Here is a 21,766-nt window from a genome sequence, read left to right as displayed (position 1 = left end):
CCTCCCGGGTCCTTTCTCTGATTTCTACCAAACTTAGTGCGTCAATGAAGGTTGAACTCAAAACTGCCCTGAAAGAATTCATTTTGGCAAAGGTCAGGGAATTTGTCTTTCAACCCCAATTGGGACTAAATGTGACACACACTTAAAAAGACTGCACAATTGCCTTGGCAAAGTCAGAGAAACATCATTTGATAAAGTCAACATCATTGGGGTCAATTGTCAAACTGCTGTAGCTCTTATCTTCTTGCCCACAGGTTATATTAGTTAAAATGATTTTGCTGCAGTATTCAAGATGTCTGACATATTATGTGCAACTCATAAAAAAGCAAGAAAGAAAAAAAAAAGACTTTTTTTTTTTTAAAAAGGGGGGTATTTTATTGATGAAGAGCTCCAGTTAGAGTTCAACAGTTTATTCAACACCGATGCTTCTAAAAGCTGCAGAACTGCCCACCAAAAACATGGAAATAAACACCGTACAGTATTTGTGGAGGGTGGGGACTTTCAAACACAATACTTTCATTTCTGAAATTCCAACTTAAGCAAGTACAAGAATGTTTAAATCAAAAAGTTCACTTTCCAACCCCAAAATAGATGAGGAATATGGTGGAGGGGAACACACACACTGTAAAAGGTCCTTGTGACTACACATGCACAAACAAGCTCCAAACAAACATTTTGGTACCGAGCTCAACTGAAATAGTCTCATCTCGACACACTCACAATCGCTCGTATTTATATAGTGGCCTTGTCATGTTCAGGTCTTATAAGAATATCCTGCATCGCTCTTTGATATCGAGTGCACTTTTATTCACGCACATCTGGCTGCAAATACAAAACAATAACTGAGTCCATCGGCTTTGATTAGATGATGGTGTTAAAATGAAGGACTGCTTCAGATGGTTTATTCTTGCCCGTTCAACCTGTGCGCAGAATGACGTGCACTCCAGAGTCAGTAAAAATGGGACCGCTCATTTCTCCCACTTTGAGAGCAAAAGATGCGTCTTCAAAAGGTTTCTGCATTTGACCTGAAACAGTCACCAACAAGTCCACAACAATTACACTTTCAGGTAAAACAATCGTCAACACTTTAATCATTTTACCACAGTCACACAATTGAGTTTGGTATCAATCTTGATTCCTGTGTTTAGGATACAGTACGAATAAAATGTCAGCACACCCTGTTGGGTGTCTGCGAGCTCTCAAACAACAAAAGAGCTCATGTGAAACGTCTGCTCAGGTACCTGAACATAAACAATATCCTCATCCTAAACATTCTGCACATAAAGTCGTTTGACCACAACAAAGTTTATTCAGTCAGTTGCTACTGACCCTCACGGTTTTTCACAGTACACAGCTTGGTACATACAGTGAGGCAAGTAAGTATTTGATGCACTGGTGATTTTGCAAGTTTTCCCAACTACAAAGAATGTAGAGGTCTGTAATTTTTATGGTAGGTACAATTCAACTATGAGAGAGAGAATAAAAAAACAAACAAAAAAAAAAACAATCACATTTTATGATTTTTAAATAATTTGCATTTTATTGCGTGAAACAAGTATTTGATACAATATAGAAACAGACCTTAATATTGGGTACAGAAACCTTTGTTTACAATTACAGAGGTCAGATGTTTCCTGTATTCTTCTTGACCAACTTTGCACACTGCAGCAGGGATTTTGGTCCACTCCTCCATACAGATCTTCTCCAGATCCCACATTCAATGCTCTTACTGAGGGAAGGAGGTTGTTTGACAAAATCTTGCAATACATGACCCCATCCATCCTCCCTTCAATACGGTGCAGAAGAGCACCCCCAAAAAGGAGGTTTCCACCCCCGTACTTCACAGTTTAATGCTAAATGGACTGCATTTATATAGCACTTTTCCATCTGCATCAGACACTCAAAGCGCTTTACAATAATGCCTCACATTCACTCCAATGTCAGGGTGCTGCCATACAAGGCGCACACTACACACCGGGAGCAGTAGTGGATTACAGACCTTGCCCAAGGGCCCTTAGTGATTTTCCAGTCAGGCTGGGATTTGAACCGAGGATCCTCTGGTCTCAAGCCCAACACCTTAACCACGGGACCATCACGTACCCCAATTGGGACGGTGTTCTTGGGGTTGTTCTCATCCTCCAAACACAGTGAGTGGAGTTGACACCAATCAACCAACTGGTCTCATCTGACCACATGACCTTCTCCTATGCCTCCTCTGGATCATCCAGATGGTCACTGGTGAACTTCAAACGGTCCTGGACATGTGCTGGCTTGAGCAGGGGGACCTTGCTGCCCTGCAGGATTTTAAACCATGACAGCATCATGTGTTACTAATGTAATCTTTGTGACTGTGATCCCAGCTCTCATCAGGTCATCGACCAGGTCCTCCTGTGTAGTTCTGGGCTTTCGTAGAATTATCCTTACCCCACAAAGTGAGATCTTGCATGGAATCCCAGACTGAGGGAGACTGACAGTCATCTTGTGCTTCTTCCATTTTCTAATAATTAGAACAGCTGTTGTCTTCTACCAAGCTGCTTGCCTGTTGTCCTGTAGTCCATCCCAGCCTTGTGCAGGTCTACAGTTTTGTCCCTGGTGTCCTTAGACAGCTCTTTGGGTCTTGTCCATGGTGGACAGGCTGGAGTGTGACTGATTGAATGTGTGGACAGGTAACGAGTTCAGACAGGTGCAATTAATACAGGTAAAGAGTGCAGAATAGGACGGCTTCTTAAAGAAAAACTAACAGGTCTGCGAGAACCAGAATTCTTGCTGGTTGGTAGGTGATAAAATAATTACTTCATGCAATAAAATGGAAATGAATTATTTAAACATCATACAATGTAAATATCTCATTTTTTTAAGATTCTGTCTCGCACAGTTGAAGTGTACCTACGATAAATTACAGACCTCTCCATTCTTTGTAGAAAACTTGCTAAATCAATCAACAGTGGATCAAATAGTTACACTCAACAAAAATATAAATGCAACACTTTTGGTTTTGCTCCCATTTTGTATGAGATGAACTCAAAGATCTAAAACTTTTGCCACATACACAATATCACCATTTCCCTCAAATATTGTTCACAAACCAGTCTAAATCTGTGATAGTGAGCACTTCTCTTTTGCTGAGATAATCCATCCCACCTCACAGGTGTGCCATATCAAGATGCTGATTAGACACCATGATTAGTGCACAGGTGTGCCTTAGACTGCCCACAATAAAAGGCCACTCTGAAAGGTGCAGTTTTATTACACAGCACAATGCCACAGATGTTGCAAGATTTGAGGGAGCGTGCAATTGGCATGCTGACAGCAGGAACGTCAACCAGAGCTGTTGCTCGTGTATTGAATGTTCATTTCTCTACCATAAGCCGTCTCCAAAGGCGTTTCAGAGAATTTGGCAGTACATCCAACCAGCCTCACAACCGCAGATCACGTGTAACCACACCAGCCCAGGACCTCCACATCCAGCATGTTCACCTCCAAGATCGTCTGAGACCAGCCACTCGGACAGCTGCTGAAACAATGGGTTTGCATAACCAAAGAATTTCTGCACAAACTGTCAGAAACCATCTCAGGGAAGCTCATCTGCATGCTCGTCGTCCTCATTGGGGTCTCGACCTGACTCCAGTTCGTCGTCATAACCGACTTGAGTGGGCAAATGCTCACATTCGCCGGCGTTTGGCACGTTGGAGAGTTGTTCTCTTCACGGATGAATCCCGGTTCACACTGTCCAGGGCAGATGGCAGACAGCGTGTGTGGCGTCGTGTGGGTGAGCGGTTTTCTGATGTCAATGTTGTGGATCGAGTGGCCCATGGTGGCGGTGGGGTTATGGTATGGGCAGGCGTCTGTTATGAAGAACACAGGTGCATTTTATTGATGGCATTTTGAATGCACAGAGATACCGTGACGAGATCCTGAGGCCCATTGTTGTGCCATACATCCAAGAACATCACCTCATGTTGCAGCAGGATAATGCACAGCCCCATGTTGCAAGGATCTGTACACAATTCTTGGAAGCTGAAAATGTCCCAGTTCTTGCATGGCCGGCATACTCACCGGACATGTCACCCACTGAGGATATTTGGGATGCTCTGGACCGGCGTATACGACAGCGTGTACCAGTTCCTGCCAATATCCAGCAACTTTGCACAGCCATTGAAGAGGAGTGGACCAACATTCCACAGGCCACAATTGACAACCTGATCAACTCTATGCGAAGGAGATGTGTTGCACTGCATGAGGCAAATGGTGGTCACACCAGATACTGACTGGTATCCCCCCCCCCTATAAAACAAAACTGCACCTTTCAGAGTGGCCTTTTATTGTGGACAGTCTAAGGCACACCTGTGCACTAATCATGGTGTCTAATCAGCATCTTGATATGGCACACCTGTGAGGTGGGATGGATTATCTCAGCAAAGGAGAAGTGCTCACTATCACAGATTTAGACTGGTTTGTGAACAATATTTGAGGGAAATGGTGATATTGTGTATGTGGAAAAAGTTTTAGATCTTTGAGTTCATCTCATACAAAATGGGAGCAAAACCAAAAGTGTTGCGTTTATATTTTTGTTGAGTGTATTTGCCTCACTGTATATATACATACGCACACATGGTCCATCCAGAAAGTATTCACAGCTCTTCACTTTTTCCACATTTTATGTCACAGCCTTATTGCAAAAAAAAAAAAAAAAAAAAAAAAAAAAAAAAAAAAAAAATTCTACATGTAATACCCCATAATGACAAAGTGAAAAATAGTTTTGCTTTTTTTTTTTTCTTTCAAATTTATTGGGGGGGGAAAAAAAAAAAAAAAAAAAAAAAAAAAAAAAAAAATCACGTGTACTTAAGTATTCACAACCTTTGTCATGAAGCTCAAAATTGAGCTCAGGTGCATCCTGTTTCCATTGATCAGCTTAACTGAAGTCCACCTGGGGTAAATTCAGTTGATTGGACATGAAATGGAAAGACACACACCTGTCTCCATATAAGGTCCCACAGTTGACAGTGCATGTCAGAGCACAAACCAAGCATGAAGTCAAAGGAATTGTCTGTAGACCTCTGAGACAGGATTGTCTTGAGGCAGAACTCTGGGGAAGGGAACAGAAACATTTCTGCTGCTTTGAAGGTCCCAATGAGCACAGTGGCCTCCATCATCTGTAAATGGAAGAATTTCAGATGCACCAGGACTCTTCCTAGAGCTGGCCGAAGAAGGGCCTTAGTTAGGGATGGTCACGCTGTCAGAGCTCCAGCATTCCTCTGTGGAGAGAGGAGAACCATCTAGACCAGTGGTGTCCAATGTATTCCAGAAAGGGCCAGGTTTTCTTTGCAGCCACTCTTTGCAAAGAAAACCTGCCCCCTCCTGGCCCTTTCTGGAATACTTTGGACACCACTGGTCTAGAAGGACAACCATCTCTGTAGAAATCAGGCCTGTATGGTAGAGTGGCCAGATGGAAGCCACTCCTTAGTAAAAGGCACATGGCAGCTCACCTGGAGTTTGAGAAAAAGCACCTGAAGGACTCTGAGACCATGAGAAACAAAATTCTCTGGTTTGATTAGACAAAGATTGAACTCTTTGGTGTGAATGCCAGGTGTCATGTTTGGAGGAAACCAGGCACCATGTCTACAGTGAAGCATGATGGTGGCAGCATCATGCTGTGAGGATGTTTTTCAGTGGCAGGAACTGACAGTCTAGTCAGGATTGAGGGAAAGATGAATGCAGCAATGTACAGAGACATCCTGGATGAAAACCTGCTCCAGAGTGCTCTTGACCTTAGACTGTGGCGATGGTTCATCTTTCAGCAGGAGAATGACCCTAAACATATAGCCAAGATATCAAAGGAGTGGCTTCAAGACAACTCTATGAATGTCCTTGAGTGGACCAGCCAGAGCCCAGACCTGAATGTGATTGAACATCTCTGGAGAGATCTTAAAACAGCTCCCCATCCAACCTGATGGAGCTTGAGAGGTGTTTGTAATAAATTTGCAAAAAAATAAATAAATAAATAAATAAAGGTTTTCATGTTGTCATTATGGGATGTTATGAGTGGAATTTTGAGAGGGAGAAAAAAAAATTACTCCATTTTGGAATAAGGTTGTAATAATGAGACTGATATAATAACGTAAGCATTCAAAATACGAGGATGTTTAGAAAGGCAGTGTTGAAAATTCATTGCTACTAAAAAGCACTTGGGAAAATGATAAAAAAAAACAAAAACAATAATTTTGTCCTCATCTGTACATACATACACAAACTTTTCATATTAAATATGGTAGACTGGCAAAGGCTTGGAATATGTCTGGAGAGCGACCAAACACTTTTTATTTCTATTTTTTTTTGTAATAAAAAGTCAGGGGTACCTGAAACTCACAGTGCAGTCTGTAGTGTGTGATAATTACAAGTGCGTGTACCTCTGCCAAACTGTCCGAGATCGCCGCCATTTCTAGCTGAGCTGCAGTCGCTAAATTGAGACGCCAGCGACTCAAACTTCTCTTGCCCACACTTGATCTGATCAATATACTCTGAACACACAGAAAAGAGAGGAAAATGTGAGAGACACTAATCAGCACTTTTAAATTCCAGCCTTTACCTCGTGTTTGCTCACTCTGAATGAGTTCCAGGGCCTCGTCTTTAGTGCGTGTTATGTTTTGTTCCCGCCAAGAAGATGGACGACGAGACTGAATGTGTTTCACCAGCAGATGAGAACAGCGCACCTGAAAAACAGACAAACTTTTTGAATACAAAATTAAAACACCACCCCCTCACTCCCCCAACCTCCCTTCTCAGATACATACAGTGCCCTCTAAAAGTACTGAGCCCCCAAGGTACACATGATGAAGTGGTACAGAGAAGGATTTTCTTTCACCAAAACATCAAATCTAACCTTACATCTCAGATGTACTTTCTGGCAAATTGTAGCTGAACTTTCAGGTCTTCTTTTTAAGAAGACCCTCATCTAAACCACTTCATCGTGAAGCTGTATACCTGGTGATACAAAATGCATTGTCTGGGTGTCTTTCCTCACTCTTCTCTTTCTTGCAGAGCCACTGTTTTTGAGAACTGTCTATTCCACACAGATTTACCATAGAGTGCCATACTGTTTATTCACAATTATTATGAAGAAACACAAACTCCAAGACATATTCAGTCACTTGGAAATGTTCATGTATCCATCCCCTGGCTTGTCTGAAGGAAACTGACAATAAAAATGGTTATTTACAGATATAATACCAAAGAGGCTGATTACTTATGCAAACCATCATCTTGGCTTTTATTATACCTCCATCAAACATAACCAGAATGACACCAAATGGAGTCAGAATGACGTATCGGCCCACATACTTTAATGTGGAGTATTTTTCATCTGACTGACTTGAAATTTGGTGACAACATGCAGAGTGGGGGGTTCTACAGGTCTATGCTTTTTCGAGGAGTTCCAATGATATTTACCACTGATAGGCTTGAGTCGAAATTCACAAATTTAGGAAAAATAAACCAAAGGCCATCTGATGGCAAAAACTAGAAGTACAGCTTTACCTTAAAAATGGTCAATCAGAGAGAAAAAAAGGACATAATTGTGTAATCAAACTTTATATTAAACCTTACAATTCAATACATTTGTGGTACTCGTGACTTGTTATGTGTAAACACAGCCTTACATAAAATTTGCTGCCACTGCACAATGGATGTAGATTACTAGAGGAAGATTGACCACAAACAAGGGGTATTATCTAGAGATATAAAATTAAACATGTACAGTTGTGGTCAGATGTTTACATACACTCAAGGGGATGAATGTCATGGTAACTTTGGGCTTTTAAATAATTGCTTTTAACTGTAGGGGGGAATGACTGAACAGCATACATCATTAATGACTAAAAAAACAAGAATTTGGCACAGATGTTTGAACTTATTTTGAATCTTTGCTAATCCACATAGTCAAAATTATATAGAAGGGTCAAATATACACATACATTGACTTAAATATTTTATTAAGTGGTGCTGAAGGTTCTACAATGTCTTTTAATGTGAACGACTGTACTAGTCTCCAACAGTGGGGTGACTCTGGAATCATCCACGAAAACATGAACTCGTTAAGTCAATGATAACGTCTCTTGAGCACTTAGCATTTTATGAGTAGAATTCCACAAAACATTTTAATGTCCCCTCCGCATGCCTGAAAATGGCATAACCTTGTCTGGCTCTCCGCGGCCATCTCCCACCGGTCGTTCCCACTGGCTTGAATTGGTGGTGTGGTTGTAGTAGTACACCCTGTCTAGAAGAGCAAATGGAAAGGAATTAATTAAAATGTATTGAAAGCAAACAATGACTGGATTATGTACACAAAGCACTGCAGGCAAGTCCAACTCTTTATTAAGTTCTGTTATTTTCATCCAAACCTTCCTTCTGGGAAGTACATTCTATCAAGCTACACATTGCACAACTTCCAGTTGTGATTGAAATGAACAGGTTCAAATTAGGTCTTGGACAAGGGCACCCCCAAATGGTGGCTCATTCTCAGGATGCCCCAGAATGAAGCCCAGACAACCACATCTAACGTTTTATGAGAATCAAGACAGGATGCTAAAAAGCCCAGCTGATACTTGCAGAGATGGGATGTGGCCCATGGTCGACTTCTTGGTTGTGAAACTGTACTTTTCCAGTCACCAAGTGGCAAATAGCTGGACGTGAATCCTGGTAAGAATAATCCTTGCAAGCACATTTTTCGGCACAGAATACAGTCTAATGTGCCTGCAATTATTGCAATCCAGGCAGTCACCCTTTCCTTTCTAGACACTTTGGAGTACTTGAGTCAGATTTTGGTCTCATTAACTGAAAGCAATTCCACTTGACTCTGTCTCGGGCTGCATTAAGTACACATAAATAAATAAAAAATATAATAATAAAATAAATGAATTAATCCACATTGTGATGACTGGCATTATATTTGAGAGGAGATCCCTCACTCAGTCGCTCCAGGAATTTACAATGCCAGGACTTCAAAAATTAATTGAACCAATTATACGAGGTCTGTCAATAAAGCATAGGTCCTTTTTATTTTTTTCCAAAAACTATATGGATTTCATTCATATGTTTTTACGTCAGACATGCTTGAACCCTCGTGCGCATGCGTGAGTTTTTCCATGCCTGTCGGTGACGTCATTCGCCTGTGAGCACTCCTTGTGGGAGGAGTTATCCAGCCCCTCGTCGGAATTCCTTTGTCTGAGAAGTTGCTGAGAGACTGGCGCTTTGTTTGATCAAAATTTTTTCTAAACCTGTGAGACACATCGAAGTGGACACGGTTCGAAAAATTAAGCTGGTTTTCAGTGAAAATTTTAACGGCTGATGAGAGATTTTGAGGTGATACTGTCGCTTTAAGGACTTCCCACGGTGCGAGACATTGTGCAGCACTCTCAGGCGCCGTCGTCGGCCTGTTTCAAGCTGAAAACCTCCACATTTCAGGCTCTATTGATCCAGGATGTCGTGAGAGAACAGAGAAGTTTCAGAAGAAGTCAGTTTCAGCATTTTATCCGGATATTCCACTGTTAAAGGAGATTTTTTTAATGAAAGACGTGCGGACGGATTGCAGCGTCGGCTCACAGCCGCCGCGACGCTCCGCCACAGGAAAAACACCTCTGTTGGAAGCCTTAAGGACAAGTTGGAACATGTCCAGCTGTTAAACAATTTCTCATATACTCACTCCACTGAAAGCCATCAAAAGCCGCCTGGATTTTACAAATGGTTATCAACACGGAGGTGTTTTTCCTGTGCCGCCGCACTGCGCCGGCTGCGTCCCGACGCGCGGACGCGTCCGCACGTCTTTCATTAAAAAAATCTCCTTTAACAGTGGAATACTCGGATAAAATGCTGAAACCGACTTCTTCTGAAACTTCTCTGTTCTCTCACGACGTCCTGGATCAATAGAGCCTGAAATGTGGAGGTTTTCAGCTTGAAACAGGCTGACGATGGCGCCTGAGAGCGCTGCGCGACGTCTCGCACCGTGGGAAGTCCTTAAAGCGACAGTATCACCTCAAAATCTCTCATCAGCCGTTAAAATTTTCACTGAAAACCAGCTTAATTTTTCGAACCGTGTCCACTTCGATGTGTCTCACAGGTTTAGAAAAAATTTTGATCAAAACGCCAGTCTCTCAGCAACTTCTCAGACAAAGGAATTCCGACGAGGGGCTGGACGACTCCTCCCACAAGGAGTGCTCACAGGCGGATGACGTCACCGACAGGCGTGGAAAAACTCACGCATGTGCACGAGGGTTCAAGCATGTCTGACGTAAAAACATATGAATGAAATCCATATAGTTTTTGAAAAAAATAAAAAGGACCTATACTTTATTGACAGCCCTCGTATATATATATATATATATATATATATATATATATATATATATATATATATATATATATATGTGTGTGTGTGTATATCTCTCTCTCATATATAGTTGAATTCACTGCACTAGAAAATTTAAAAATAAGTGAATCCTCTGGAAGAGAGGGAGAAAAGCAACGCAGGGGGAGGATCCACTTATTTTAAATTAAAACTCTGAAATGAGAAATTCCTAACTTGAAATAGTAATTTGATATATAGTCATATTTCACTGTAAGATTAAATATCCCAACACATAACCAAGACAAATTATACAGTGAAAACAAAGAAAAATGTACAGCAATTAATGAAAATAAATGTTACTTGATCTGGAGTTGTTTTATACGATATATATATCTCGTATATCTAGTCAATAATGAGTATATTACTTGCTGGAGAAGCCAAAAGTGAATTTTACCATTAGCAGTGCTACAATATATAATACCAGTAGATGTCAGTATGACTGCTGCTGTGTGACACATAATGTAGCAGATATTTTATGTAATTTTATTCAGCTTACCTAGATTCTGAGAGTTTTACCATAATCAGTTCTGCAGTTTAAACCACAGTGTCAGTAGAAGCAAAACCTCAAACAAATATGGTCTACTTGAAGAGTTCAAACAATGTATTGATCTGCATTTCAACAACAGATAGAAGCGTTATTGCCTGCCATCTGATGCAAGTGGAGCATCAATAGTTTTCAGGATTTGTATGAGGGGGACTCAAGAAATAAACAACAAACATTCTCTCTCCTGGGCTAAGTGCAAGTCTTAGTCTACGTACATCTTAGGGGAGGTGATGGTCGAGTGGTTAAACATTGCGCTTAAGACCAGAGGATCCTCTGTTCAAATCCCAGCCTGATTGGAAAATCACTAAGGGCTCTTCGACAAGGTCCTTAATCCCCTACTTGCTCCCGGTGTGTAGTGAGCACCTTGTATGGCAGCACCCTGACACCGGGGTGAATGTGAGGCATTATTGTAAAGCGCTTTGAGCATCTGATGCAGATGGAAAAGTGCTATATAAATGCAGTCCATTTATCATTTATTTAGGACAGAGGTCTTCAACTCATTCCAAAAAGGGCTGAGAGGGTGCAGGTTTGCTGTGCAACCACCCACTCCACCAGGTGATTTCACTGATTATACCCCCGTCACACTGTCTGAATGAAAGTTCGGCCCACATTCCGGACTGCACCCTGTTTCGCAAAAACAGTTGGGGTGCAGCTGAGGTGGGAAAATATTGAACAGTGGTTGGAGTGCAGTCTGACCGCAATTTGACAACAATCTAAATAATCGTATGGCATAAAAATGACATTCGAAGCATTCTGATCAAGTTTGAGGAGCGGTTCAAAATGGTCCACCATTTTGGATGCTGGCCAAATGTCCCAACTGTGCCTAAATGCACCACGAGCGCTGCTGAATTATATTTCCTCCACCTGCAATGGGACCTCACTCGTACGGCAATGTAAGTGCATTCATCATATTCTCACTGCATCCCATCAGCTGTCTGGGTAATCCTAATGTGTTCCATCAACATTTGTACCGCGTTCGGGGGCTTAATGCTCCCGAATCATTCGGGAGGGTTTGCAGCGCAGTCTGAGCAGTCAGACGGCTGTCTGCCACAATTCTTTATTCCCTCCCAGATGTGGCATGAAGTATGGCTTTTTTTGACATTCCGCCTGGGTCGGTTTGATTCTTGCTAAGTGTGATGGGGCTCTTAACATCACTTTGAGCAGATGTAAAGAAAACCCGCACCCTCTCAGCCCTTTATGGAATGAGTTGAAGACCTCTGTCTTAGAGGGATCATGAAGATACAACAATGTCAACTGTACATCTTGTTCCTCATCCGATGTTGTGTTATATATTAGAAATATTTCGACATAAAATACAAATATTGGTTCTCTGATACAATTTTGTGATTGTATTTTAAGTACAGTGGCTCTGTATTTTAGATTTCTGTTTGTGAATAAACCTTATAAATGTAATTTGGTTTAAGATACCAAATTCATATTTTCTGAATATATTAATGATGACATGCTCTTTCCAGTGGTATAATTCTTTTTATGGTAGTCCTTGTCATACATGAACAATATGCATCTGAAATATAGGCATAAACTTACTTTTTTCTATTTTTAATGCCTCACAAATCAGAACATTTTATTTCTTATACAAAAATATTTTGTCACCAAAATAGTACTATAACATGAGAAATACCAAATTTTGAAAGACTTGATGTGCTTTGTCTGTTGTTTTTTTTTTTTATTTACAGTAAAATCAGTGCCATACCCCATTGTTAAAGCACCAGTATCTTAAAAACCAATGACAATATAAGGTTGAAATGTTGTATGGTGCTTACTGGCAACAATATTATTATGTGAAAGTATGAAAAATAAAATAAAATTGGAGATGGTCAGTCAGGAACATATTCTGAAATCTTCTAATACATTCATGTGCAGCTTGCAATCTGTCTATTTACCCCTTTTAGCTACCACTGATCATTACTTGTGAGCAGATTCAATGATAATTTGTGTGTGTTCTGAGTGTTCACGTATGCAATTTGCTCTGGATCCAGACTGCACTTTGTAGAGCAGCGCAGTTATGAGTGCTGTATGAGTTGTATCATTTTCTCGCTCTATATGCACTGTTTTCAGTATGTTCCATCAACATAGGGAGAAGCAAAAAAGGGCGTTGATTTCTGTGTGCGCGCACTGGAGCAGAATGACGTCACACAGAGCCCTCTAGCACTCTGGGAGAAAATAATGCATAAAATAACACACCAAATAACCAAACACGCCTATAACAGCGTGTTATTAAACACACTACGTCCACTATAAGCATTCATCAGCCTCACATCGACCTTCAACACTAAACCACGATGCTGCTGGGCCTGCTAGCTAACAAGCTAAATTACCTTTCTAGTACAGTTAGTGCATCTTTTTGTTTTCGTCCTCCCACTTCATATACCTGAACTGCGGCTCATTCGCTTCTCCCATCCCGGCGGTAACTTCTCCTCGTCTGCCATTTCGCTTTTCTGCAGCAATTTTTAAATTTGATTCGAATTAAGTAGCTACGGTGTGACATCCACAGCTGCAGCAAGACAGTTTACGACCCTTTCCAACCTGTTTACGATAGGGGATTGTTTTCCTCCGACGGATTTTGTCTCCTCTCATAGGCAGACGATTGCTGTCAATCACATTTCAATGGGTTTGATTGGTCCAGAATCTAGTCAGAAAAATTTTACGGTAAGCAGGACTGTGTGCTCTCGAAACGAACAGTTGAAAGAAGTAAAAAAAAAAAAAAAAAAAAAAAAATCTTACGCTCTCCTGTGAAATTCTCTTCAGGTATGAAAGTTACATTTAATGCGTTATTTTTTGTTGTGTATTTTTTTTTTTTTTTTTTTTTTTTAGCTCTACGTTATTTAGCTTTGTATATTTGCAAAACAAAGATGGAGGCGAGTGTTTTCGATGGGAAATTTTTAGTAGCTACTGCTGGCTAACGATTGAAACTAATGTACAAAATATAAAAAGATGTAGCGCACATTAAAAACTCGGATAACACAGTAAAGCGTAGACATTTATTTCTATTCTGGTGCATAAAACGGCAAAAATAGAGGTAAATAACCTAAAAATAAAATACTCAAAAAGTGACGAAGAAATAATTATAACAAACTTCTAGAAATGCCCCTAAAGTGCTTTGAGGCAGGTTGTTGGTTCGAGACCACCTTTGCCCAAGCGTCAGGAAGGGCATCTGGTGTAAAAGTTGTGCCAAAATCAACTTGCAGGTCTGTGTCTGGCGACCCCTATTAAAAAAAGGGAATAAGTCCCTTCAGCTTCTCCCTTGTTTTCACTTGGGGTCCAAGGTGGATCTCTGTTGATCTGGCACAAGTTTTACACTGGATGCCCTTCTTCATCTAACTCCACGTTACACAGAGAATGGGCAGGGGTGGGTTTTGATCCAGGATCCTTCTGCACTGGAAACAAGCGCACTTAATCAGTTATAATAAATAAATGCAGATAAGTGTGTATTATGTACATCTGTTTTTACAAAAAATAAATAGCACCAATGATATATTGAGCATCAAGGGTGGTGGCCAAGTGGTTAATGCGCTTGGTTTCGTTGCGGAAGGTTCCCGGTGTCGCAGACAGAACAGTCCCCCCTAAAAGTCTGTCAGCCCTGCCTTCACTGTGCATGCGTCAGCCACGGTTCACCAATTATCACCTCGTTTCTGCTTAAAACTGCACTCCAGCCATCATCTGTCTGAGTGACAGATATCTGAAGCTTTTTTACAACGATTTCCACATGAATTCAGCATTATTTCATCATTAAAGACGGAAGAAGTGATCAAAGTGGCGCAGCAGCACAAGCTGCTAGCTGTCGCAGTCACTGCGCCGCTGTCATTTCAAAGTGTCATTGATTATCACCTCGTTTTTTTATAAACAGCCTCATTTCTGCTTAAAACTGACTTTATAATGATTCAAGAGGTTTTACCTTGTCATCTGACAGTTAATAATCCCATTAATCCATTTGATCACTTTGGGTGAAGAGAGTCAGTCTCAGGTGAGCTGCTGAGCTCCGAAATGGTGCATGTGACACCAGTTCAAACCCTACCCCTGCTACATTTCTCCATGTAATGTGGAGTTGCATCAGGAAGAGCATCTGGTGTAAAACTTGTGTTGTTTGTTCCATGGAATACTGTAATGAATTGTGGATGCAAAAATGTCTGGCTGACTGTTCTCATGCATTAAAAAAAAAATTACGTCAGACTCATATTCAGTTTCTTAACGACCAGCATGACATTTTGCTTATATATCCAAGTAGGCTGAGTCATCTGGACTTGTTGAGTTCTTTGACCTCACTTTTCCTCCAGAAAACAATCAGTGGTAGTTGGAGCACTCATTGATCTTCAACTGCTTATCCGTAAAAAAAGGCGGGGGGGCAGGAGCCTATCCCAGCAGCCATAGGGCATGAGGCAGGGTACACCCTGGACAGGCCACATACAGACAGACAAACACATTCACACCCGCACACACACCTGCGGGCAATTTAAAGTTTCCAATCCACCTAACCTCCATGTCTTTGGATGCGGGAGGAAGCCAGAGCATCCGGAAGATCACACAAAACTGGGGAGAACATGCAAACTCCACACAGAAGGGCTACAGGTAGGAATTGATCACATGACCTTCTCGCTGTGAGGCAACTGTGCTAACTACTAAGCCACCATGCTGCCCATAGTTGGAGCAGTGAGAATCAAATATTTTTCCTGTGTGAGGTCGATGTCACAGTGATATAATCAAAGTCATTGAGTCGTCGTTGGTCACTGGAGGTCACTTGTATTCAGGTGTGAGATGTTGCTGTTGTTTATTTGAGGAGAGAGGAGGACAGTCTTTGAGTCTCTGTTGTATGGATGAAACAATAGAATTATAGGTGGGAGAAAGGTGGTGTCTCAGCTCTCCCACCCCTGTTTAAAGAAGGCTTCATCACTTAAGCAAAGATGGCTTGCTTGATACCTCTTTCAAAGCACCTGTCTTCCCCATGTAAAGTATGAATGCTATCTTAAAAGATATGTCCTTTTTCCTTCCAATGCTGGTAGATAGCTGAATCCTGACCAGAGGTATTGGCCCTCTTGTGTTGGGTCATTCATTTGTTGAGCGGCTGTTTGGTTTCTCCGATGTAGATAGAGGTCATTGCATTCCTTGCTGCACTGAAATGCATACACCTGATTGCTTTTGTGGATATGGTGTGCGGCCTTTGGGGTGATCTAATTTCTGTCTGGTGTTGCTGGGTTTTGAAAAACAGGAATATTGATTGTTCAGAATCCTCCTGAGCTTCCAGCCACATGTGCCTGACTGGTGGATTGCTGCAGAGATGGATGTCCTTCTGGAAGATTCTCCTCTCTCCACAGAGGAATGCAGTTCTTTGTCACATCCCTGATTAAGGCCCTTCTGCCCCAGTCGCTCAGTTTAAACAGGCAACCAGCTCTTTGAAGAGTCCTGGTGGATCTGAACTTCTATTTATGGATGATTTAAGGTTAGACGTTACTTGTGTGAAGTGTCTTGAGGCAGCTTTGTCATGATTTGGCGCTATATAAACTAAATAAATTGAAATGATGGAGGCCACTGTGCTCATTGAGACCTTCTAAACAGCAAAAATGTTTCTCTACCCTTCCAGATTTGTGAATTCATTTTGGAATAAGGCTGTTGCGTAAAAAACTAAAAAGTGCAGTGCTGTGAATACTTTCTGGATGTACTATATGTCCACATGATAGTACAGAAAAGGCACACTATTATTTATGTGGTTTTCTTTTAAAATATCTACAGAAATCCTTTCTTTTCTGGTGAATACTTCTGTTAAATACTACCCATAATCTCTTTGTATAATAATAATAAGCAATATTTCTATCTTATATGCATATGAGATTTTTAAGCTTCACTTCTCTGTTTTTCATCAGCTACCGGGAACTGACAGCAGAAATGATTGAGGTGATTTGCAACGACCGTCTTGGCAAGAAAGTCCGTGTTAAATGCAAGTATCCTGAATTAAAGCTGCTGTGATGAGCACGAATCGAATACATTTGGTCATGCGTCCAACCTGCTACCTTTTCCTAGAGCAGTGGCCACCTGATCTAGATTTTTACAGATAATTGATCAATAACTAATTTGAGAGTCAAAGCAGAGCTGAAACAATTATTTGATCACCAATAAAATAAGCACAAAGTGTTTTCATAATTGAGTAATTCATGTTTTAACTAGCAGCAGTGGCATTGGTGGCTTCAGTAATGGAAAAAAAGGACAACAAACTCACACCCGGTCCTAAACTCCATCATCCACAAACCATGCAGCAGTCTATGGGATATGACATAAGAACAGAGTTGCTTTTTTGGTTAATCTTGAAACGATATTTGAAATGACATGTTGCCAGAGATTTTGGTCACACCAAATTTCATATTCTGCTTTTTTTTTTTTTGGCTGTGACATCTGTCTGGGACACTGATGGAGAATTTTGTCTCAAAAAATTCACCTGTGTTTATTTGGTGGGTGCAGAGTCTTTGACCTTTTCCCACGTTATATGGGCAGTCATCAAGGATGGGTTCTGGCTCCTACACAGTTCAGTACTTGCACGGACTGTGATTATGGAGTCCAGTGATTTAGGTGCCTTTGTTGGAAAGGAAGGATTTACTAACTTTGACAGTGTGGATGATAGTGATATTTGCAAAGTCAGTGGATGTCCTGATTGTAGCATAAGAGATGCTTAATGAGGAGTCATAGTGTCTGAGTTTGTGTTTGTCCTGGATCATGAGTAAGATCTAGATTTATTGGCTTTCTGGACTTAGCCAACAGAAGTGTATTTGTCTGCACTGAAAGTGTGGAGCTTGTAACAGGATCATCTCTACAGTGACATGCATGTCTCTGGCTCCTCAGCTTTTGAAATTGAGAGGTGCCTGGGAAGAGCTAATCAAGTCATGAGGCCTCTGAGCAGACATGTTTGATGATGCCAGTACTGTTGCAGGAGACCAAAGGTCTAAGTTTTTAGGGTCATGGTGCTTCTTGTCTTCCTCTATGGTTGTGAAACTTTGACACTAACACTCTATGGTGACAAGTGGTTGTCTGTTGAAGTAGATCTCCTGGGAGCCACTGGGATGACAACAAACGGTCAAACAAATAGTTACCTAGTGAGATTTGGATGAGGAGAACCAGTTCCGTGGTTAATTTAGCCATGTGGTGCGCATTTCTCTGAGCATGAGCCAATACATAGATGCCTCACTGTTGAGAACACCATCAACTGGAAAAGGTCAAGAGGATGTCCATATTTCACCTGCCTCTGGGAGATGGATGGCTATGTCTGAGAGGTAAGAACGGAGTGGTTGCCATGCAGGACTCAAGGCAGTTCTGAAGTGTGGTTGATGTGGAAAAGCATGGTGCCAGGGCATGCTCCCAGACCTGACTTTAAACTAGACATGATCTTTCTTTGTTGATTTTTGTTTGGGGGGGGGGGGGGGATTTGAAGATATCTTTTTACATTCTAAGAAATTTGACAATTTTGTTAAACTATTGCATTTTCTAGACAGGAACATTAGCAAATCTAAACCATAGAAACCACATTTTTTTTAAAGTATGGTGTATTTTAGAAAGTCTGCTGTTCTGTCCCATCTCCTGTCCTTAACCTAACATGATTCAGCTCTGGGGATACTATTGAGGACCTGAAGAAACTGATTGCTGCACAGACGGGGACACGATGGGACAAGCTTGTGCTGAAGAAATGGTAAAGTTTTTGCAGTGCATCCGCTGATTACATTTCGATCATGGATCAGATACATTTGGTAGAAAAGTCCACAAACTTCACAACGCTGAGTCTGAAAAAGACACGTATCGTTGATTTGGAGGTTGATGATTGTATCGAGAATTGGAGCTCTTTGAGGGACAAATTAATCCAGAAAAAGCTGCTGTTGTAAATTGCATAAAGACGTAACAGAGAACTTTTAAAAGGGTCATGCGCACGTAGATATCATTGCATGGCCACGGAGTTGCTGAAGCATAAATCAGGATTTAGGATTTTAAGGTACCACTCCATAGCGGACTCTACCAAATGTAATCTTTTTAATGCACATAATGGTCAGCGCTTATTTAAGGCAGGCATTTATTTTTTTCAGATGACGTTTTGACACGGTCATTAAATGAGGCAGGTCCCGATTCAAGGGCAGGCTTTTAATCAAGGAAATACGTAACCCTAATTGGAGCTGGGGATTCCCCGTAGATTGTTCGGTGCCTCCTGGCATTACTGGGTCTGTTTAGGCTTCTAGCTTTAAAATCAGGTCAGATAAGATGAGGGAAGCCAAAGACTTAAAAATGATTACAGCTCTTGTGATTAATCTTATAAAACAAACATGTTGGTTGTGATATCAATTTTGGTAAAATGCAAAGAAAAGTTTAAAATGTGCAAAAGAAAATACATATACAACACACATTAAGCAGTACAACTCAATCGGTGGGGGGGATTAGGTGAGAAAATAGTCATAAAAAAAACCCCTCCTGAATGCATTCCTGAACATAAAAAAACAAACATTTTCTGGAGGCCTTCAATGCACCCCCCCCTCCGCCCAAGACCCCCTGCTGCCAATGGTTCAATTTCATTACCCCCTTTCACATCCTGGCTACCAGTGTAACAGTTTATCTACCCCCCTGGATATCTTACTCCCCCAGGGGTAAGATATACTAGGATATCTCACCCCCCACCATGGATATCTTCCCCCCCACCCCGATATCTTACACCAAAACATGGATATCTTCCTCTGCAGGGGGGGGGAGCTATCCAGGGGGGAAGTTATACTATTACACCGGCCTGAGATTTTAAATGTATTCAACAAAGTAAAAGCCTTTTTACCTTAAAGCTCTATGACACAGTCGTAAAAGTGTTTCTCTAAAAAGGTAGATGGTGAACAGCTTGAGATTTGGCCGTGAAAAAAAAAATTCAATAATTTTTTTTTTTTTTTTTGCCTTAATCCCTGTAATATACATTCATGTGTCCTTCCTTCACCAGCAATTTTTTTCCCTCTGTGCTCACAGGTACACGATATTCAAGGACCATGTGACTCTTGAAGACTGTATCCTTGAAACTATTTTTTTTTCAACCGGTGTTGTGATCACTTAAAAATAACTGAGGTTGAGCCACAAAAAATCTACTTTATTATGACATCAACTTATTATTATTATTATTATTTGTAAATCATGGATTGTACTTAACCACGACCTGTGCAGATGAAATCCATGATGGGATGAACCTGGAGCTGTATTACCAGTAGACCAGTCAATAGACTGTTGCTGTCAGATGTCCACATCATGTGATCCAAACCCGAGAAAGAAAATCACAATCCAACAACCTAAATGGAATACACAGACTTTTGTATTTTCCGCCAAACGGGGGGGTGGTTGTTATGTAAATCTTTTGTTTTGATATTTTGGAAGTAAAATGGATTTTTATGTACCTACAAGAAGATGGAGAGCTGATTTTGTCCACTTATGTTTACTCTGGAGTCTCGAGCATGGTTTCAGTTGCAGGGGGACTGAACAAAGAACATAGTGGTTGTTTTATGTTTAATGAGGAGTAAGACGGACAGGAAAAGATGGAGTATTTCAGTGCAGAGAATCACTTGGTTTCGAACAGGTGAACTTGAATAATTTGTGTGATATTACAGGAGGGAAATAATCTATAACTTCACAAAGTGTTAACTTTTTTACCTGCTATCAGAGCCAGGATTTCCTATATTAATATGATACTGTGCAGAAGACTAAAACTCTGTTGCATCTTTCAATTAGATAAATTATTGTTTGTGTTGTTGGCATTGAAAAATGACCACACCTCACATTGTCACCTACAGTCTGCCACCACAGAAGGCAGGGATTCTGCAACTGCTGTGACTTTTTTTTTCTGTCGGTAATATGTAAATGCATTATACTGGCAAAATCATGAAAATAAAGAATAGCATTGAGAAATGCATTGGATTAAAAAGTACATTTACTCCATGAGTCAAACAGATTTTCAGTAGCACTTACAATCCAGCCTCGGTGTACCATGGTCAACAGAAAAATTTTTTATGACTAGCTGAGTTATCCGTTCTGCGCACCAGTAATAGAAGAACTTTAGCCATGTCACTTGAGTTAAGGTGTAGTAAGTTGCATTGTGTGTATGTTGTCATCATTAATTTTCATAGAGCAATTTGTGACATTCATGAGACTCAAGTGAATCATGATTAAAAAGGTGGTAGCATGTCATATCACTGCAATGCTCTGGCATGTCGTTCACACCAGGTACATTTTACTTGAAAAAAACTGCACGCTTTAACCAACACACGGTGTGTGCTGGTTGTTCGGATTGTAATTAAAGTGCATCATAGCCAGCCGCTACTACGTAGTAAGTAAAGTGTGATGTTTGCTACCTGACCTGAGTACCACATGAACTGCGAAAATAAGGGCACCAATGAGCAGGTCGCGATCTAATAAATGAGATATATGATATACGAGGTCTGTCAATAAAGTAACGGTCCTTTTTATTTTTTTCAAAAACCATATGGATTTCATTCATGTTTTTACGTCAGACATGCTTGAACCCTCGTGAGGTGATACTGTCGCTTTAAGGACTTCCCACGGAGCGGGACGTCGCGCAGCGCTCCCAGGCGCCGTCGTCAGCCTGTTTCAAGCTGAAAACCTCCACATTTCAGGCTGTATTGATCCAGGCTGTCGTGAGAGAACAGAGAAGTTTCAGAAGAAGTCGGTTTCAGCATTTTATCCGGATATTCCACTGTTAAAGGAGATTTTTTTAATGAAAGACGTGCGGACGGGTCCGCGCGTCGGGACGCAGCTGGCGCGGTGCGGCGGCACAGGAAAAACACCTCCGTGTTGAT

The 21,766-nt window shown here is 41.1% G+C and overlaps 2 protein-coding genes across 2 annotated transcripts; one reads left to right on the top strand and one right to left on the bottom strand.

The window, feature by feature from the left end:
• Positions 1-766: 766 nt before the first annotated feature.
• Positions 767-13,508, bottom strand: pin1 (peptidylprolyl cis/trans isomerase, NIMA-interacting 1). The gene is made up of 5 exons (XM_034187678.1): positions 13,336-13,508; positions 8,190-8,272; positions 6,602-6,710; positions 6,408-6,518; positions 767-1,025 (listed from the first exon to the last, which is right to left on the bottom strand). The coding sequence occupies exons 1-5, from the start codon at positions 13,391-13,393 to the stop codon at positions 916-918; spliced, it is 471 nt and encodes a 156-aa protein (XP_034043569.1). The 5' UTR covers positions 13,394-13,508; the 3' UTR covers positions 767-915.
• An 86-nt stretch (positions 13,509-13,594) lies between these two features.
• ubl5 (ubiquitin like 5) lies at positions 13,595-20,246 on the top strand. Its single transcript, XM_034187679.1, has 5 exons — positions 13,595-13,712; positions 16,820-16,897; positions 18,547-18,630; positions 19,932-19,969; positions 20,124-20,246. Exons 2-5 carry the CDS (start codon positions 16,842-16,844, stop codon positions 20,165-20,167), a joined length of 222 nt encoding a protein of 73 aa, XP_034043570.1. The 5' UTR covers positions 13,595-13,712; positions 16,820-16,841; the 3' UTR covers positions 20,168-20,246.
• Positions 20,247-21,766: the final 1,520 nt, after the last annotated feature.

This window comes from Thalassophryne amazonica, chromosome 15 (assembly GCF_902500255.1).
Source record: "Thalassophryne amazonica chromosome 15, fThaAma1.1, whole genome shotgun sequence".
Lineage (NCBI taxonomy): Eukaryota > Metazoa > Chordata > Actinopteri > Batrachoidiformes > Batrachoididae > Thalassophryne > Thalassophryne amazonica.
This window is presented reverse-complemented; position numbering and strand designations above follow the sequence as displayed.

What these genes read in the sequence shown, in the direction of transcription:
- pin1 (XM_034187678.1), bottom strand. Translation starts at nt 13,393, where the DNA reads ATGGCAGACGAGGAGAAGTTACCGCCGGGATGGGAGAAGCGAATGAGC. An exon ending in GCGAATGAGCCGCAGTTCAG is followed by an intron (nt 8,273 to 13,335) that starts GTATATGAAGTG and finishes TTGCTCTTCTAG; the next exon opens with ACAGGGTGTACTACTACAAC. An exon ending in GGCCCTGGAACTCATTCAGA is followed by an intron (nt 6,519 to 6,601) that starts GTGAGCAAACAC and finishes CTGTGTGTTCAG; the next exon opens with AGTATATTGATCAGATCAAG.
- ubl5 (XM_034187679.1), top strand. Translation starts at nt 16,842, where the DNA reads ATGATTGAGGTGATTTGCAACGACCGTCTTGGCAAGAAAGTCCGTGTT. An exon ending in AAAGTCCGTGTTAAATGCAA is followed by an intron (nt 16,898 to 18,546) that starts GTATCCTGAATT and finishes AACATGATTCAG; the next exon opens with CTCTGGGGATACTATTGAGG. An exon ending in AAGCTTGTGCTGAAGAAATG is followed by an intron (nt 18,631 to 19,931) that starts GTAAAGTTTTTG and finishes CTGTGCTCACAG; the next exon opens with GTACACGATATTCAAGGACC.